Source organism: Schistosoma mansoni, chromosome 6 (assembly GCF_000237925.1).
Source record: "Schistosoma mansoni strain Puerto Rico chromosome 6, complete genome".
NCBI lineage: Eukaryota > Metazoa > Platyhelminthes > Trematoda > Strigeidida > Schistosomatidae > Schistosoma > Schistosoma mansoni.
The window spans coordinates 3,251,669-3,272,238 of NC_031500.1; the positions used below are offsets into that span (position 1 = coordinate 3,251,669).

General features: G+C 35.4%; 2 protein-coding genes and 2 non-coding genes across 4 annotated transcripts in view; 2 read left to right on the forward strand and 2 right to left on the reverse strand.

Annotated features, from left to right (window-relative positions):
• Positions 1-11,473, reverse strand: part of Smp_123230 (hypothetical protein) — a gene marked incomplete at its 5' end in the record, with an annotated part of 29,166 nt that extends 17,693 nt beyond the window's left edge. Inside the window, 4 exons of the mRNA XM_018797974.1 lie at positions 2,269-2,490; positions 5,837-5,928; positions 9,103-9,364; positions 11,368-11,473. Of these exons, the coding sequence (XP_018652962.1) occupies positions 2,269-2,490; positions 5,837-5,928; positions 9,103-9,364; positions 11,368-11,473 (682 nt within the window). The remainder of the gene's footprint in view (positions 1-2,268; positions 2,491-5,836; positions 5,929-9,102; positions 9,365-11,367) is intronic.
• On the forward strand, positions 1,838-1,910 carry Smp_tRNA_02225_Pseudo_CTG.1.1. The gene has a single exon. It is a non-coding gene (tRNA).
• On the reverse strand, positions 6,070-6,135 carry Smp_tRNA_00448_Pseudo_TTG.1.1. Its single transcript has one exon. It is a non-coding gene (tRNA).
• Positions 11,474-17,923: 6,450 nt separating the features above from the next.
• Positions 17,924-20,124, forward strand: Smp_123240 (hypothetical protein). The gene is made up of 3 exons (XM_018797975.1): positions 17,924-18,194; positions 19,676-19,777; positions 19,833-20,124. Exons 1-3 carry the CDS (start codon positions 18,159-18,161, stop codon positions 19,932-19,934), a joined length of 240 nt encoding a protein of 79 aa, XP_018652963.1. The 5' UTR covers positions 17,924-18,158; the 3' UTR covers positions 19,935-20,124.
• The last annotated feature ends 446 nt before the right edge of the window (positions 20,125-20,570 follow it).

Sequence of the window (20,570 nt, forward strand, 5' to 3'; positions counted from 1 at the left end):
GAAACGTTGAATTGACTTCAAATTCACTTTGCTAAGATGTTACAAATATATTATTCTTCCTATTGAATGTCTTACATCAACTCGGCGCCCAAAATACTATGAAACTATTCACTCTAATTTAGACGAAAGTTCTTCTATATTCAATAACTAGATTTTGGATATCTATATTCCTGTTATGATAAGTTTCATTTTAACCTATAGACTATTATGATACGATTTACTATTCTTAATTTATGTTCAGTTTATAAATTACCATCTCCCACAACCACAGCCACTTTTTGGTTTGATCTTGTACAAATATTATTATCAAATGGGGTTTGGTGGAGATTTTTAGTAATTTTGCAGTTGAATATATGAGTTAATTGAAGCTACACCATTATGGAAAACTGATAGGTCCTAGGTTTGTATCTTATGAGGCGGGATTGTGGATGCGCACTGCTGAGGAGTCTCACAGTAGGATGAAACGGCCATCCACTGCTTCCAGGTTTTCTACGGTGGTCTAGCTTCAATTGACTCATGAATTCAACAAATAGTTTTTCCTATTTTATGGTGTTATGTGGTCTGTTTGACTGATATATGAACAAAATATGTTTGAAATAAATGATTCGTATCGTGGGAGCTAGTATTGTAGTGAACGAGAACACTAGTGGGGATAATCGTGTGTATGCAAGCACAAATTACAGACTATCTCACTAAATTCTGATAACCATTCAGCAAACAGTTCATTTGCAAAATAACCATCCATCGTCTCAATCTTCACTGTTCCTTCTGTAAATATCAGTCCATCTCTGATTTTATTGTTCGTGCATTTTTAAACCGATTGCGCTTCATTCCTGTTCTTTCCTTATCGATCTTTTGTCAAAATACATTCTCTATGTTTGACCATCACCATATACTACTTATAAGGATATAAGTTGACCACACCACAGTATTGGTGTTCTGGACTCAACCGGAATATTTAAGAGGACAAAGGAACCAATAAGGAAACACGTGTCTATTCAAACCGGTCGATACGTTATTGGGTTGGCACAGTGTTAAGATTTTATAATTCATGTTCCGATTAGTGAATAAGTCACGCGATAATTAGCCCCGATTAAAGTCACAACAAATGATATCAGCTATAGATGTCGATGCATAATGTTTAAGTATGTTATGATAGAATGAAATAACTGTTTAATGTTCTCAATTTTCAGTGACTTTCAAAATAAGATCAATCTTGAATGAATATCATCTATAACTTGTATGTTTAATAGACTGTATATGGGACATGATCAAATTTACTTTCAATAGTCATATATCAACTATTCTGTAAAGACAATAAATAGTAATTAACTTTACGACATAATCTGGAAAGTCTAATGAAAACCACGAGCGAAAGAGTTCATTCGTATTTTGAATAGATAAGTAACGTCGAAAATATTATTTGATCATCACATTTTATCACAAAATATAATCACTTTAGTTCACCGCGAAATATGCAGGTTTTACATTCTGTTTCTATAGGAGTTATCATTGTCCACTTTCTGTCAGGTTTACTGCAATTAGTGGTTGAAGACGACATTAAAACAACCCATAATCGATCACAGCGGTTCAGATGCATTTACTCTTTATCTTGTTGTGGATCAGTAGTCTCAATACTCCATCATATATATATTCACATTCTGTCTTTTTGAACCACATTCTCAATGTTTGATCTCTCTTATTAAGTCTAAATTATTTCGGCTTATTTACTGTTCATCTTGTGATATTTATCTCATTAAGCCTCCAGAGGAGCTAACCAGTATAACCATCAATAATGAACTATATTAACCAAAATAACATCAAATTACCTATCAGGACTTAGTAGCTAAGTGGATAAAGCGATGGCTTCTGAAGCGAATGGTACTAGGGTTCGACTCCCAGAGTGAACATCAACCTTGAGATGCAGGTACATCCAGCTGACGAGTCCCAAATAGAACGAAACGCGCGTCAAACTGGATTCCACTACTAGCCACTATCCATATTTGCTTCTAAAAGCTTATGATTTCAGGTAATATCAAGGCAGTCCACATAAGATGCATATATGTCAATAAGAGAGAGAATGCTCAATATAACAATCGGAAGATGCGGGATGGGGTCACTAACTCCATACCCAATCTTCCTCCTTTATCCAACCTTTTGACCGGCGGTAGTCCCCTGGGAGGGACTACAGGCGGAGTTCAACAATCTCATCCTGTACAGATAAAAACAACGCTATATTCACCAAAGAATAACATCGAAATAACTTACCAAGATTTTCAATTTTCTGTATCATATTATAACTAACATCTAATGTATCTAAATATTTCATATGTTCTAAATTTTCTATTTTATGTATTAAATTTTTTGATAAATATAATGAACGTAATTCAATTTGATTATGTAATCCATCTATTTTTAATAGACCATTTACTTCTAAAAATAAACATTTTAAATTGGTATATTCTTCAAGATTTTCAATTTTAGAAAACCCTATAAAGAATGAAAAAAGATTACTCTTTTTCATTAGAATAAATGATAAATAAGTAGTCATTATGATTAATGAATAAAAAGTTAGATGATTGTTTCATCCTAGTCTAGGACTCCTCATCAGTATTATACATCCATAATCCTACATGTATGGTTCGGACCCCAGGAACTTCGGTTTTCTGTGTGATTGCTTAAACTTTTAGATCATTAAGGTAATAGTCAAAGGTGTTAATATTTAGAGTGAATGATAAATAAGTAGTAATTATTATCAATGAATAAAAAGTTAGTGCATTATGGAAAAACCCTGAAAGTATTTAGGCGGTTGTTTCATCTTAGTATGGGACTTTTCATCAGTAGTACGCATCCATTATCCTATATGTAGGGTTTGAATCCCAAGAACTTCGCGAACACTTAAACTTTTAGATCATTGTGGTAATAGCTAAAGGTGTTAATATCTAGAGTGAATGATAAATAAGTGGTAATTATTATTATTGAATAAAAGAGAAAGCTTTCTCTATTTTCTATCAAGTTCTGAAAAATCTACCTGAAGGAGCTAGATTACAGTTACTCAACATAGCTGAAGCCATTTGGATCAACTCCAGAAAACCAAATTTATGTATCCAGAAAAGGTATATCCTGCTTCTGTGTTTACCTTGGCCTACGACTGGATCACCAGATACTTAAACTGAATATTATAAACCTGTTCCCCCTTTTTTTCTTGATTACCTCTATCTTATTCTTCACATTCATCATTCCCAATTCGTTTATCGTAATTACCTTAATAACACCCCTCTTATTACGTATTATATTCATACAACAATATTATTATCGATTAAGTGCTCGCGCGCGAGACTGGTAGGTCCTCGGTTCGAATCTCTTGAGACGGGATAACGGATGCGCGCTGCTGAGGAGTCCCACAATAGGCTGAAACTGCTGTTCAGTGCTTCCAGGCTTTCAATGGTGGTCTATCTGTAGAGCCTGATGATGAAGTTATTGAAGATGCAACTGTTCGCCCAAATATTGTTCATTTTTGAATCAAAATCTTTTCGATTTTTGATGATTGAATTCATGAATTGATTAAAGTTAGACCATTATGAAAAACCCTGAAAGTAATTGGATGGTTGTTTCGTCCTAATGTGGGATTCCTCATCAGTAGTACGCATCCATGATCCTATATGTGGAGTTCGAACCCTAGGACCTTTGGTTTTATGCGCGAACGCTTAAACTTTTAGATCATTGAGGTAAAAGCTAAAGGTGTTAATATGTAACTTCAATCAATCTACTTCGTTAAATCGTGTATTGAGTAAAGTTTAAAAACATTGAACTAGTGATTTCATAATGTACCGTGAAAATGGATCATCTTGAATTTGATCTTATTTTGGTAGGCTATCAAGCACTACTAGAGATTATCATATAGATATGATATTTTACCTCTATTAAAGTTTAATGCTTATTAGAAGTAAAATCCAGGTAATGTTTTACATCCTGTTTGATACTCATCAATAGGATGTACCTACATTTAGGTATTGCTGTTTAAACAGCTACTCAAACATATTAGTTTCCAATTCTAACATTCAGTAGGTCATCCACTAAGCTATTGAGTTCAGATAATCATTAACTTGTGCAATAGGTATGAATAGTTTGAGTTTCCCGGTTGGTTATGTTAATGATTTCATTTGATCTGTCTCTTTTGAAATATGCTTAAACTAAACGGAATATTTTGATGTCACCATTTAGTCATAAGTATTTATTAATGTTACATAATGAGTAGCAGTGGGATCCAAAACCCATATTCCGTCCTATTTGAGACTTCAGATAATTCTCTAGAGAGCTACACATGTTTAAAGTGATTGATACATTAAACTTATAAATATCAATAACCGTAAAATTCAAATCCTTACAAACAATAGTTCTTTTTTCTTCCTTTGGTATTCATCTTTTACTTACTTACTTACGCCTGTTACCCCTAATGGAGCCTAGGCCACCGACCAGCATTCTCCAACCCACTCTATCCTAGGCCTTCCTTTCTAGTTCAATTCAATGTTCGTTCATTCTTCTCATGTATGTCTTCATTTCTCAGCGTAATGTGTTCTTTGGTATTCCTCTTTCCCTTTGGAATTCAGGATTTCATTTCATGAGGGCTTGACTTGTGACGTAGTTGGGTGCTTTCCTCAATGTATGTCCTATCCACTTTCAGCTCTTCTTCCTAATTTCTTCATCCACTGGATGGAATCTGGTTCGTTCTCTCCATATTCATCTTTTAAAGGACTTTAATTATCCTTAAAAACAACTTTAGAATTTGTTTTATCTAATAGTTTGGATTAAACTGAAAAATCCTGCATGGAGGACAGTTGACAGACTCGTTCGATGTAAAGACCGGTGTCAGGTAAGGTTGCTTACTCTTATCCTTTCTCTTTCCCTGGTGATCGACTGGATCATGAAGACGTCAACATCTAGAGGGAAATACAGGATACAATGAACAGCTAGGATGCAGCTGGACGATCTAAACTTTGCAGATGATCTGACTCTTCTATCATACACGCAACAACAAACGCAAGGGAAGACAACCGGTGTAGCAGCAGCTTAAGCAGCAGCAGATCTCAATATACACAAAGGGAAAAGCAAGATTCTCCGATACAACACAGCATGCACCAATCGAATCACACTTGACGGAGAAGCTTTAGAGTATGTAAAAACCTTCACATATTTGGGCAGCATCATTGATAAACACGGTGGATCTGATGCGGATGTGAATACACGGATCGGTAAAGCAAGAGCAGCATATTTACAACTGAAGAACATCTGGAACTCAAAACAATTGTCTGTCAACTAACACCAAGGTCAGAATTTTCAATACGAATGTCAAGATTGTTCTACTGTATGGGGTGGAAACCTGGAGAACTACGAAGGCCATCATCCAGAAGATACAGGTGTTTATTAACAGTTGTCTATGCAAGATACTTCGGATCTGTTGGCCAGACACTATCAGCAACAAGTTACTGTGGAAGACAACAAACCTGATTCCAGTGGAGGAGAAAATCAGGAAGAAGAGCTGGAAGTGGATAGGACACACATTGAGGAAATCATCCAACTGAGTCACAAGGCAAGCCCTCATCACATGGAATCCTGAAGGCCAAATGAGAAGTGGAAGACCAAAGAACACATTACACCGAGAAATGGAGATAAACATGAGAACAATGAACAACAACTGGATAGAACTAGAAAGGTCCGGGACAGAGCGGGTTGGAGAATGCTGGTCGGCGGCTTATACTTCGTTTGGAGTATCAGGTGTAAATAAGTAAGTAAAAGAATAGATGGATTATTAACAAAAACAAAAATACTAATTTACCATTATAATGTAAATATAGAATATCATTTAATTGTGGTGTTTGATATAATTTATTCTTTGCACAATGTTGTTTTAAAAACTTTTTTGTCATTCTAAAATGAAAAACACAAAAAAACATTCTCTTTAATATGATAAGCAGAGATGGATAGTGGCTAGCAGAGGAATCCAGGACACGCGTTTCGTCCTATTTGGGACTCGTCAGCTGGATGTACCTGCATCTCAGAGTTTGATGTTCACTCTGGGACTCGAACCCAGTACCCTCGCTTCAAACGCCATCACGTTGTCCACTCGGCCACTGAGTCCTGATAGCCACTTGCTTGTGTGATGGGGTGAAGTTTAATTTCATTTAGTATTGTTTGTTGAAATCTTCCCATTGATGTTTAGGACTGCAACTGTCAGTCTCTAATTGGCATTTATGCATACTGTGCGTATTGCCTCAATATAGCCTTATTTCACAAGCATGGTAAGCAGAGATGGATCATTTTGATGGACTCGATGGTTTGATTAGGGAGGTTTCATTGTTCTTCTGAAAGAGGACATGGTATAGACTGACTTACATACATAAATTCCTATAAGGATACTTAAATATCTCAGGTTATTAATACTATCAGAGACTCAGTAACTATTCCATAGATTATAAGAATCAAAACACCAAACCTGTTTAGATATACTACTCATAGTTCAATAAGTAACACTAATGTGTTTATCTGAATTTACTTTTTGCTATAAGACATGATAAAATATAATAAAGGAATATAGTATCATTTGGTTAAATAAGAAATAAACATTATAATCTGTTGGTTGATAAGCCGAGATGGATAGTGGCTAGCAGTGGAATTCAGGAGTCGTGTTCCGTCGTATTTGGGACATTTGAAGCGAACGGTACTGGGTTTGAGTCCTAGAATGAATATCAACTCTGAGTTTCAGGGAAATCCAGCTGATGAGCCCCAAGTGGGACGAAACGGGCGTCCTGAATTCCACTGCTAGCCACTATCCATCTCTGCTTATAATGCTTATGAATTAAGGCCATATCGAGGCAATACGCACAGTATGCACATATGCCAATAAGAGAAAGATGGATCAGTTGCAGTCCTAAACATCAATGGGAAGATTTAAGTAAACGATTCTAGGTGAATTTGTTGTTTAATAAGTTAGACATCTTTAGAATCAACAGTTTCATTCATTTTACTTTGTGGTTTGTAAATAATCCTATTGGCAGTTTGTTTTTCCATTAACCCATCAGAAATGACCGTTCAATAATTTTTACATTCCAACTTTAACTTACTTAGGAAGGTAAATAAAAAGTGATATTTATGCTAAACAATAATCCTTCATCGGCACATTTCAGATGGTTTCCTTTGATGTTACTGTGCCTCAGTCAATCATAAAGGACTAGAATGTGAACTGAATATTTATATTTCATAGTTGAAAGCGTGAGTCATTTGAAGCTAGACCACCATGGAAAACCTGGAAGCACTGGACGGCCGTTTAGTCCTGGTAGGTCCTGGGTTCGAATCTCGCGGGTGCGGGATCGTGGATGCGCACTGTTGAGGAGTCCCATAATAGGACGAAACGGCTGTCCAGTGCTTCCAGGTTTCCCATGGTTGTCTAGCTTCAATTGACTCACGCTTTCAACTATGAACATACTAAAATTTGCACAAAACCCCTTCCGATTATTTATAGTCAATTCGTGTGTTATCCTTAACAATCCATTTCTAATCATTTTATAGATACACTAGATCACCATAACGATATAATGAGTATGTTAGTAAATTTCAACTGAATAACATCAGTCCTATAGGATCATTACTGTTCCATTATGTTATATCCCGTGGAGAATTATGAATGGTAACTTTTGAGGACTATTTATGGATCAATGTGATATGTATATTTCCTATTGTATGATTGTCAACTAATTAAACTATTTATATTCACATCCCTCTTGTTATGAGCTTTATTTTGACCTATAGATTATTATTATACGATTCATCATTCTTGAGTTATCCCTAGTCCATTAATTACTGCCTCCCACATTCACAGCCACATTTGACCAAATCTTGTACAAATATTGTTTTCTATTTTATGGTACGATGTGGTCAGTTTGTTTGATATATAAACTCAGTATGTTTGAGAATAATGATTCATATTGCGGAAGCTGTTATTGGTGTTTTGGACTTAAATGGCTGGGTTAGGAAGATAGTAGGACCGTCTAGTACTCTAGACTGCTCGTACGAGTTTCGTGTGTTACTGGTCCAATCAATTAATCACTTCTCTCTAATAAGCGGGTACAAGATATGACAATTGTCAGTACAAGTCATAACACAATAAAATCACACTTCTACTACTAGCTAGTTAGCTGATCTTTTTTCATTCAGTAAATTTATTACATTGATAATAAATGAGCATACTGTTCACTTTGATACAAGTATTAGTTAAATTGATCATACTTAGAACATTGGTCGAATAGGCAAAGGAACTTTTTTTGATATAATGAAGTTATCCCCAACGATTCATTTATATAACCAACCTTTTCATCGAAATTCCTTCATATTAAGATATAAACGTGAATGGATTGTACATGAATTTCATACTGTGCATTATTTGTTGATGCTGAGATTGAGTAGAGAAAGCAGATAAGATATTTGTTTATTACATGGTACGTTGATATTTAATGCAGATGTATAACGCTAGTGGCTACCGACCTATCATTACTCCATGGTTGAAGTTCTAGAGATTATAGAGCTCGGTAGCTTGAGACTTTGTCAAATAAGGCGATTTAACTGGGTTGGTGGACACGGAGGGCTCACCTGGGGGAGTTGGAAAACCCATACTCCGAACCAATGGTGCACACGGGCTCCAGCATCCCGAAGGAACAAATGGCGTATAAAGCAATCGTTGGTCACCGGCTACCATGGGACTGCATCTCCTTACGTAACACCACTGCCTTGTGGATTAGATCTGTAAGTCAGTGGCTCGGGGTGTGGCCTCCTGCGAAAACCACCTGCTTCGGTCTGGGCACCCGGACAGTATCCCAGCCCTCACACAAATCGGATGGTTTATGTAGCTCATATCTGTTCGGTGCTTCCCTGTATTAATGCTTATGTGTTTAAATAAATAACAAACAAATCCCAACAGCAAATTACGTGAAAAAGTTATTTACGATTACTGATTGATTAATAAGTCATAGCAAACCAATAGTCACTTTCAAAACCCTTTTACAAATGGACAACTCGATTTATTCTATGAAATTAAACAGTATAAAATACCTTGGTTCCTTTGAATTTTCTTCTTCAGTTTCATTCGATTTGTCATGTTGATTTTCAGTTATTGTTGATGAACCATTTTGTTTTATGATTGAGTAACCAGGAGGATATGGTAAATTAGATAAATCAATGGAGGATGAATCAGTTAATGGTTTCTTCAATTCATCAGTTAAGATGTCTAAATTATTAAGAACTTCGTGTAAATGATTATTTGAATCATTCATAAGGTTATTATTATTATCTAAGTTGATATTAGATGGATCATCTATAGAAGAACAAACAAAAAACTCCGATTTCACGATAAATCGACAATCTAAAATGAACATTTGGTGTAATTTGATAATAAAAGAGTGAACCTTTTGTATAGAACGGTTGTGAAGAATGTGCAAGTTGTAGCCCATATTATGGACTGACCATAAGTGGAGACTTCATGACCCTGAAGAAAAGCCTGAATATTCCATGTTCGATTCTTATTTAGATCGTAGATAAGCACTACCAAGGAGTGCCATACTTCAATAACACATTTGTATAGCAGCTCCCTAATTTCCAATAACTGTTTATCTTCAGTCAGTTCATTATGTAACCGATGAAATGATCATTTACCAAACATGTTGTTATATATAATAAAATCATTATTTGTAATGTCTTTTGAAAAAACTGCGCAACACTATAATAGTACAAACAATACTAAGTGAATCCAAACTTCAACCCATTGCACAAGCAGGTGACCATCAGGACTCAGTAGCTGAGTGGATAATGCAATGGCGTCTGAAGCGAAATGTACTGGGTTTGAGTTCCAGAGTGAACATCAACTCTGTAATACAGGTACATCCAGCTAACGAGTTCCAAAGAGGACGAAACGCGCATCGAGCTGGATTCCATTGCTAGCCACTAACCATCTTTGCTTATAGTCTATTATTGTTGTAAAATATCTTTAGTCAGTAATTTGACTTTTTCAGAGATTGTGCCAAACGTGAATAAACTTATCGATCTGAATTAGAGACAGTTCTTTCGAGGACGTCTTTTAACTCTGAGTGAGCTGTCCACAAGCATAACTAAAACACGAATCTAATCATCACGTTTAACGGAGGATGGTTGGTTTATTGATCAACCTAATAATTGATGCCAGCGTAGTAACTGGTTGATTTGACAAGGTATGATTAATCCGCTTAAATGTCATATATCACTCATAAATTTAAAAATCGTAACCAAGAATAATTGTATATGATGTGTAGCCAGAACATCAGGTTAACCCCATGGCATTCGACTGTGACTGCAAACGTAACATTTTTAGAATTCTTTGGAACACAGTTTATTATCCATTCCTTGTTGGAAGACTATTCCCTTAATTTGTTAAAATCATCTACTATGTAAAACTGTCTCCACTTAATCTACTATATACTTACAGCCTCTTTAGTTACGTGTACATTATGGATCCATGTATTCGTCTCCTACAAGTACATGATCGCTTTAAAAAATACATTAGCTACTATAGTTTAAAGTGAAACTTGGCAAAAAGACAACCTTTAGTCAATCCATCAAATAATGAAAGATAGTCTTGTACAAGTGTCTTAAATAGTCCCTGGTTGAAGTTCTAGGGAATTTGGAGCTCGGTAGCTTGAGACTTTGTCAGATAAGGCTCAAATCATCAGATTGTGACTTCCCTCTTGTAGTTCTCTGTAACGATCTAAACATAGTCAGTTTTATCCCCTTCAAAGTGCTCCTTATTATATGTGGTACGCTTATTTCATCTCTATTCTCAGTGTTCAAACAACTCCCCAAGTCGTCTGAAATTACGCTCTTCAGTTAACTCTCCATAACGTTTTGCTGTTTTCTTTTCTCAAATTTTACATTTTAGAAACAAAAATGATATGAGAGATGGCTGTGTCTTCTGAGTAGAGAGTACAATTCATTGCAACAATAGAAGTGCGTGTTAGAAATTAGTCGGAATTGACAATGGAATGTGCATGCTCATCGTCACTTATTCGTCCAATAGATTATCTACTTACAAATAAATTAAAACATTCATCGACTAATAGGTGCATTTGTTAATAACACTAGATTGCGTGAATAGTATTATCCTCTTTAAAACTGCAAACATACTTTGTCGACAAATGTTGATAAACACAAAACTTAAACGACATAGGTATTCCTACAGATCGCTTTCAACTACTTAACACACTGATGAAGTGAATGAAACAGTTGGTTTTTTCTAGAAAACGAGGGAAAATTAGGTCTAAGAATGTTACACTAAAACAATAAACATACTGTATACAGTTGAAATGTTATCTTCTGGAATAAGTGATTCATGTGGATCATTTTCACTATCAATATGACAGAAATTCGGAGATTGAATTTCCACTTCCACACTCATATTGAATTATCAATCAGAAGGTTCCAAAGAAGATATATGTATGTTTATTATGATAGCTGGAAGGTTGTCATCAAAAAATTATAACAATCTAATCAATGAATGTTTTGTTGTTTTCCCAAATGTTTATCTATAAAATAATGATAAAAACATTTTAGTTTGTTAAAATCTATTCATGATAAACTGGTTATAGAGAAGTCTTGAACTACCATTAATGTCTTATAGCTTCTGAAAGGTGAAAGAGAAACAAGAAACTAATCATGCAATAATAATAATGAAACATACATTTTAGACAAACTTTCATTGATAATTAGGGACATATCTAGTACATTCAGTTGGTAAAAGATCAATTGCAGTCCTAAATAACAATAGGAAGATATCAATAAACAAGTACAAGTGAATTTAAACTTCACCCCATTGCACAAGCAGGTGACTATCAGGACTCAGTAGCTAAGTGGATGAAGTGATGGCATTTGAAGAGAACTGTACTGAGTCCAAGCTTTAGAGTGAATAACAACTCTGAGATGCAGGTAAATCCGGATGACGAGTCCCAAATAGGACGAAACGCGAGTCCTGAATTCCTTTACTAGCCACTATCCATCTTTGCTTATATCTAGTACATGTTGATACTTTTGTCAGTCTTGTGTTCGTTAGGCTAAAGGGTTTTAATTGTGTGGGACGCTCTCTTTATTTATGAAGTCTGAGCTTACTTTCTACTAAACAAGCTCATTAGTGCCAAACAAAGCACTGTTAATTGTGTGAAACGGATTGACAAGAGACTTTTACATTCTCAACCGAGAAGTAATAACTCTAACAAATATTTGATGTTAATCACAATATAAAATCAGAGGTAAGTTGCATGAAACTGACTCAGCAAGTGGCTTAAAAAGTGGCAGAACATAAACAACGAAGTACCCTAGTCAGCACAGGTCTACATTTCGTACCAGTAGATGTCAGCGTTACTCAATAGATTCCAACTCATTTAATTTACTTAGGAGCAAAGCCATTAGATTTTGACTTTTCCGAACTCTAATTTTACACATTCTGCACTATATATTTATAAATAATGGGTGTAAAGATGTCTGCTGCAAAGGTTTGAATACAATAAAACACCAAAAGACCTTGAAATGACGTACTGAGTGAACTATAACCCTGCAGATTATATTGAACAAACTGTTCCTACATCAACCACAGTTTCTAGATCTGAACATGAAAAATACTACTTCTTTGCTGCCTGCTTCTATTTGGAGTTGTGCTTCGTTATGAGATTCTTTGAAAATATGTGATCTACGCAAGGAGATTATAGGAATTAGTATTTATTGACATCCATTCCTTTATAATTTTTTTAAATGTGGGATAAAAATCGAGTATATTAACATTTTTATCGCACGTGAATAATATGTAATCTCTATGTATTCAGTAACCAATTTTTCAGTATACAGTAAATAAAATTAGCTAAAAGCCACCCCATAAGACTGCCAAAACCAACCAGCATATTCCACCCACCAAATCCCTAAAGAACAGTTCAGATAATTTATCCTCGGTTAAACGTAACGGTTAAATCCATGACTTGATAATAAAAGATCAGGCCAACAGTACGAAATCTTGAACTAAGTGTCAGTTGGTACATAAAGAAAAAAAATATGGTGTAAACAGAATGAACGTCTAAAAGGCAAAAATGAGATCGTTGTTGTTGACTGGAATTGGATACATATGACCAATATTTGTCGGTGGATTAAACAGCTTTAATCTAATTTTTTGTTTCTTTCTAATGGTCACAGAATACCATGACTAAATGTGATTACAGATGTGAATACACTTTCACTGTAAAAACCAATCGAACTGTGTAGCTAAAAGTAATGTACCACTGCTTTGAACAGCTATAAAAGGCGATTACAAACACAGAGAAGCTTCAGTGATCGAAACCTTGTTCATTAATTCATAAGCAGGCCATACAATTAACACCGAAATAGCCCTTTGGAATTTACCTCAAAAGCCTCATTAGAACTTTCTTAAGTTCTCTTCATCTCTTGTAGTGAAGGACTTTATCACTCTTTAATTTTGATCAATAAGTTTTATGCTTATTTTAATCGTACATGACAATAAATGGTTTACGTTACCCAATAATCACGGTACTGAACATTGGCGTATAAAATACATGCTTTTTGGTCATATCGTTTTGTTTCAGTGATTTTCATCAAGACTTGATAATTTGACTTCGCTTCTTAAAATATAAAATGAAGTTATATAGGTCTGATATATCGTGTTTCTTAAAACAAACATCTATTCCTACCTCATGATTGAGTCTCCAGATACCAATATATTGCCTCAACTCAAAAGAACACCTATAGTTAGCATTATGTTGTGACCAGTAGGAAATGCTGAAATGTTTGTCAATGTTGTGAAGCACCCGAGTAACGACCAAACTTTGAAAAGCCAAAATCTTATTACAAACAGATATACGGCGCTTATTTTATTTATTTGAAAACGTTTTGATTTATTTGTCAAAAAGCAACGGATTCAAACACTTTGAAAAGTAATGTATTATTTTAAATACGTACCATATGACTGTTGTCGTGGAAATAAGTTTCTATTTTCAATAACGTTGTATAGCGTAAAAATACATTCGTTGGAGTCTTTTCCATGACAAGAGATCTAACTGAGCTAATTTTCTACCTGCATATCACTTGAATTAGTAAATTTTGAGTATATTTTGTGTCCATCAAGTGAATAATATATTTTCTTAGTTACTGAGTACAGTTGTTTCAAATCAGTCAATTTTTCTAATATTTAAAGTCATCGCTTTACCAAACAGTCTTTCAAGAGTTTACATATGATCTGAATGTGCAAAGTAGACGTCATTCTGAAGGTAAATATTTTTTAGAGGTTTAGAATTTGGAAATGCAATGGAAAAGTGTTAGGATGAATGTGACAAGTATAAAAAAGAATGTGATGGTGTGTCACTTTGAGGTGAGGAAACTGTAAGACTGCAAATTACCCTTATGTCTAGCGTTCAAATTAGAGGAGAGTATTTAGGGAACCTAGGTATGGTAAGTGGTCGACTGAGGAGACTAAAACAACCCAGTCGGTATGTCATTCTTAAAATATCACAAGAGCATAAGAAACAACATTGTACCCTATTGTTCTTTCTTTGGTTGGTAATACTGACTACGGCTGATACCTTTGGCACAAACGCAAAATCGGGCTGGTCACTTATTTTGAGTTGTGTAGTATTATCACGTCTAGTTTTGATAATTTCATCCAATCTCTTACGCGCTTGGGCTAAAATTGTTAAAAAGTTTGTAGGGTCAGTGAAATACTACTTATCCTTAGCCAAATCATCCGGTAGATAGTGAGCTGAATACGGGAAAGTTTACCGATCTTCTCCTAGGTGAGAGAAAACCAACATGCAATAGTCAATTGCTTACCAAGTACTGGCTATGATGAGGTGGATGCACTCTGTCTCTTCTACCTACTCTGATTGAAACATAACTGTAATAATATCACATCCGTTCCATATGGTTAATAAAGTAGCTAAAGTACCTGAATACGGTGAAAGAGTAATGCACGTTGGGTTTCAACTGTGAAGTGCGACTTAAATTTAAAAGTTGTAACGGCATTGGTTCCTGACCACACGATCTTTGATGCAGAAAGTATAATTGCTGAGAAGATCTACATTCAACATGTCATACGAGGATAAAGTCAACAATGGTGTACATGGCAACAGTTAATGGAAATGATATGGTTCGGTCATCCAGATGCGGTCAAATAACTCCTCTCTTTTTGTATCGAATATATTACCTTCTTCCCTGCTCAAATTCGCCCCTCAGATGTGGTAGACATCATTTTGCTAAGTATCATGATAGGATGAGTCAGTGTAAACAACTACATGACTCTCACTTAAGATCTTATGAATTACGTGGTCTCACCATGACATATCTACAATTTTAGGATTAGGTCTACCATTATAATTGTAATAATACCCAAGTTGACGACAATTCTACAAGGTCGCAACATTCCCGTCCGAACAAAGCGGGATCCAAGTCATCAATACGGATCGCTCGCTCTCGTAGTTTAAAAGCTAAAAAGACGTTTCAGTGAGGTTATTTCACCACCACTATTAGGTTTTCTCTGGACATTGTAATTACTTCGTGAGAGCTCCAGTACTTTCGGAGGGATTATACGTAAAAAATTGTGACTAGGATGGGTTCATGAGTAGTTTTTACAAACTGTAACGAAACGCTGTGTGGCAAACATGCCGAACCGTCTATAGACCGAGTGGTTGATACCACACTTCGTGATGACTGTCTCTATGTTCAACCCCGTAATATCGATCTCGACCACCTATCTGAGGATCTATCTGGTAAACAGTAAAATTATCGAAGTCAAAGTAATTTTGGACAGAACCAGCTGACTCGATCAGCTTTTGAATTGCTAATTGTTATAACTGCCACCAACCATGTTATTGAAACCTTCTGTGATGATATTCTATACGGTGAATCCGACCCGAATTGAAGGAGCCAGAAAAACAGATGGATAAGAAGGGAATATGTAAATATCCGCTCACTTAATTCTGAATCTGAGGCAAGAAATATTTATGTTACTCACATTAGTTGTGTCAGTTATCTTGTCACCAGGTCTTAGCCGTAATTGAAGCAATCAGAGTCTGTCAAAATACTTGAAGACCACAAGTTTACCTAACTTAACGAACGCTAACGTCTCCGAGTACCGAACTACAAATGTGTACAAGTGTAGGCCTTTTCTCAAGTAGCCCAGTCAGTATGCAATAATTATCACAACAACGAAAGTTTACCCTTCTTAACTTACTCTCTTAGTATCAAAGCTGTTTGGTCACTCTGGACCTCCTTCATTTATCTTCATTTCCAATCCACTAACGATCACAAACTGAACCCTTAATCCTCATGAATTATAATGAACATTTAGTAGCATTGGACCCAAACCACATGACCTTTCAAGCCAAGCATATAATTACCGAAAAAAGTTATGTTAAACAATTGACACGAAGAGAAAGCTAACAATAGAGAATGCGGGAATACTCAATTCAATTCAATCAGGTGGCATGGACCAGGATTACGGTCGTGGTCATTCTGTATAACTTTTCTCTACTCAGACTAAATGTATTATTTTATCTCATAGATTAGGCAGTCACATCACGACATATCTACAATATTAAAATTGGGTCTATTATTATAATAGTAATAATAACGAAGTAGACCATAACTCTACAAATTCATTTATTCCTCCTTGTTGCTTTGTTAACTTCTGGGGATGAACAGTCTACTGGTTCTAGGATGGTCGATGAAAATTTTGAACGCTGTCACAAACTCATTTGATTAAACTTATGATATCGTGAAACATATAAAATCAGGATCAAAACTTTCGATGGAAACGCAGCATGAAAATTAGATTATTAGATCTGTTTACATCATCGCTCATAAAAACATGAAGTATTAAATCTAAAAAATTCCTTAAATAGTTTCTGGGAGTAGCTTGCTCAGACTTTGCTCCCGTATGGTCTGTTTTGCATTGATATGTGAATCCGGAACTGAAACCGTAAATTCTCATGCCATAGTGCTGCCTATAATTTGTTTCTTCTAAGAGTGCTTTTTCTTTTTCCTTGTGGCAATACCTATATCAGTATGTTTGTTATCCACTTCTCTACTGGGGTACACATCGATGGTCACATTCAAATCCAGAGCTGGGCTCATAATAACTCTCTCTATTTCCTCGAACACTGAATTCCGCTCATCTACTGCTGCCTGTTTACCTGAGAGAAATTTTCTAGCTATGTTCAGCAGCTCAATCGCCTCAAGAACCAGCAGAGACATTGTAGAAAGGCAGGCTTTCCACAGTAAACGCGATAATGGCTTACAGTACCCTTTAAATGCAGCCGGTGTGAGTCCGGTGCACACATTGTGACACCACTTCTTACAGTTGTCACATTGCATTCCATCATCGACCCGGAAATAAAATGCACGTCTTCAACAGCAATGTTTTGCTTGCACCGTAAAATTGTTTTGTGATCTCACAAAAAGAACAACAGCGAAAACTGATCTCTAGAATAAATGTCTTTTGATGTTTGACAGGTGATAGGTACTGAACACAAATAACAGGTTTGTATATTACTATACTTAGCAACAATAAGAAAATCCAACTTCAGCAAATGCAGAAGGACCTTAAAATCTTTGGATACAAACAATACCAAAAAATATACTCAACGTGGAAAAAAACCAGTTCCCTTTATTGTATCTATACTCAAAAGTACGAATGATATACTTCTTCAGAAAAAATGATACTCTTGGAGGTTACTTTAACTGGAATGAATTCCATTAAAACACAAACAGTAGTCTTGATGCCTAATTAAACAATCAATACTATAAAATATAATCAGAGGTAAAATACCACTGTCCTTTTTAAATAGCGCGCAGTAATGAAAATCATGAGTCCATTTTAAACCACTTACACATAAATTTCATCAGTATCCGTGAATTCCTATTGCCACTAAATGTAAAGCTGATTTGGCAAAGTTTCTCCTATTTCACTTACGACTTATTGAACACTTAACTTTCGATCACGAAAAGGGATTGTGTGCTACAACATGTGGATCTGAGGTTCTGTAACCAAAATCGGCTCTTGAATCATCTCTTATCAAATTTAACTGTCAAACATGATGGACGATGAAATGAGCGAATATCTTAACAAAGTAATTATCAACTTCTTCCATCCGGTTATATTGCTTTTTCATGTTGATATATATGACCAAACTTTTGGCGACTCAAAAACTATCACAAGTTATTTAGAAAATGCTTACACAGTGTAGACCGCATATTCACTGAGTACTTAACTACTTATTATATTAAAGTCTTCCCCATCCTCGTTACTTTTGGAATGATGTGTCACTGTGTGCAATATACTTATATGTAAAAGAAAGTGATATAATACAGTTTTCAAGGTTTTCTAGGAACCTAATTATTCAACCTGAGGCTTACTGTTTTTTGTCGGAGCGAACTAATCAAAAAGGTCATGTCTAGATCTGCCTTTTGAATCACACTTCGTGGTTCGTGTTCACCTTTTGCATACGCCTCTTTTACCATTCAGTCTTAACACTTGTTGACGGCGTTTGCCAAATACATCGATTCACTTCAAAACTCTGTAGCATGTGTTACGAAGTGACTCGATCGGCTTGTCATAGAAGTGGCTGAATAAAAACATCGGTAGAATTAATTGAGATATATGATAATTCATATAACCGCAATGGAGCAGAAGAACAGAACAGGTTATATGGTAGGGTATGTCTATTTATATATTTTATAGTACGTTGCTTTGGGAACTTGATCGGAGATGATACCACATCATTTGTGGATTGTAAACCATAATCACATTTTCTGAGCTATATGACTGATAATCCCCTTGTGAGTCAAGATACTCATACTATATATAGCATTTATACGAAGTAAATTATGTTGTAGCAGATTTTCAGCTTCGAATAATCTCATTTAACCTCACTAATCACTGCTGAACATCTTACTGTAGGAATTTATTTTGCTATATAACTGTTACAGTTAAGCTAATTTGCCATTCACTCCTAATATATTCAACATTTAGTTAGATAAAAGTTTAACCAGTATACGAAGTCATAGGATGTTGGTTTTGATTGCCTGAAAAACATTATATCTCGGTCTACGTTCACCAGGTGTATTTGGCAATTCCAGTTGACGGTGGAGCGGTCTATTACCTCAATCACTTGACTTACAATCATTAGGTCTCAGGTTAAGGTCAGGTTTTATGTACACCATCTCAAGCAACTGATACATGTAGTATGGCTCAAAGTTGGGGACATAGACCTTGACTTGATAAATGGGCAATATTTAATTTTAATGAATTGTGGTTCAAGATTAATTACGTGTTTGATAAGGTTTTAATTCTGTACACATTTTCAACGTTATGTCGCTGCGTTGTTATTATGTCTACTTAAAAGCTGACGCCATTATCTTAGTATTCTTTATCAACGTTATTTTTTCCATGCAACTCGAAAGACCATTTCTTTTGCCAGATTGTACGTTATTATCGATGTAACCGGTTTTTCATATTTCTTTTATTACTATTTCATAGTTTATTTATTTTGATAAGTCAGTCACAATGCAATACGACTATACTTGCCCCACTATCCTCGTTTGTTTGTAGATGCAAATCAAAGAAACATCTGAATTGTATGTTCGGTGCAGTACAGTATGCTTTGATCGATGCGTTAGCAATTTTACTTCACGTAAATTGAATGATAAGGAGGTATGGTTTTATTTCATATCGAGGGTAATTCTCCCTTTTTCTTTTTATCTCCTAGACCGAATGCGTCGATAAATGTACAGAGAAATTCGCCAAAATGAATCAGCGTTTAACACTTAGACTATTTGAGTTGAATCGTGAAGAATTAGTTAAACAGTGAAATAAAACCACACATTCGCCTCAGTAGCTGTACATAAATCTGTTGACCCGGTTGCTCTTTTCAGAGTTTTATCGTGTTAAATAAAACTTCTAGTATCGTCTCAGACTTTTTTCAAATACTTGTACAAGTTTAATAATCGTCCTCACAACCTATGTGATATAGTCGCTAGAAATATACCTCTTGAGCTTCCGGTTGTTTGTGTTTTATTGGCTTTATAGCTTATGTATTGTTTAATTATTGGGTTTCTTACCACTAAAGTCCTCTAGGTTAAATTCTCTAGTGTCATTAGGTTGCTGTGATTTTAAAACCAGAAACTAGTGTAATTGACATAAACGATGTATCGAGGATTCAAAAAGCAATTACACCGTTTCAAATCTTTACAAACTATGACACAATGTTTCGGTTAACAAAGTCTCATGTCGAATAAAACCGCGAGGCGTCTGATTTTTCATGAGATAGTACAATGCACAAGAATAAAATTTACGTCACCTAAATGTGACTTTTGGTGTCAGTACATGAATATAACTAACTTCACACCTACATATATTAGGACGGTATTGCTTTGTAAATCTGCTACAATAGACTTGCTGGGTTGTCTTACATATCACGATCAATAACCTCAAAATCAGTCAATCA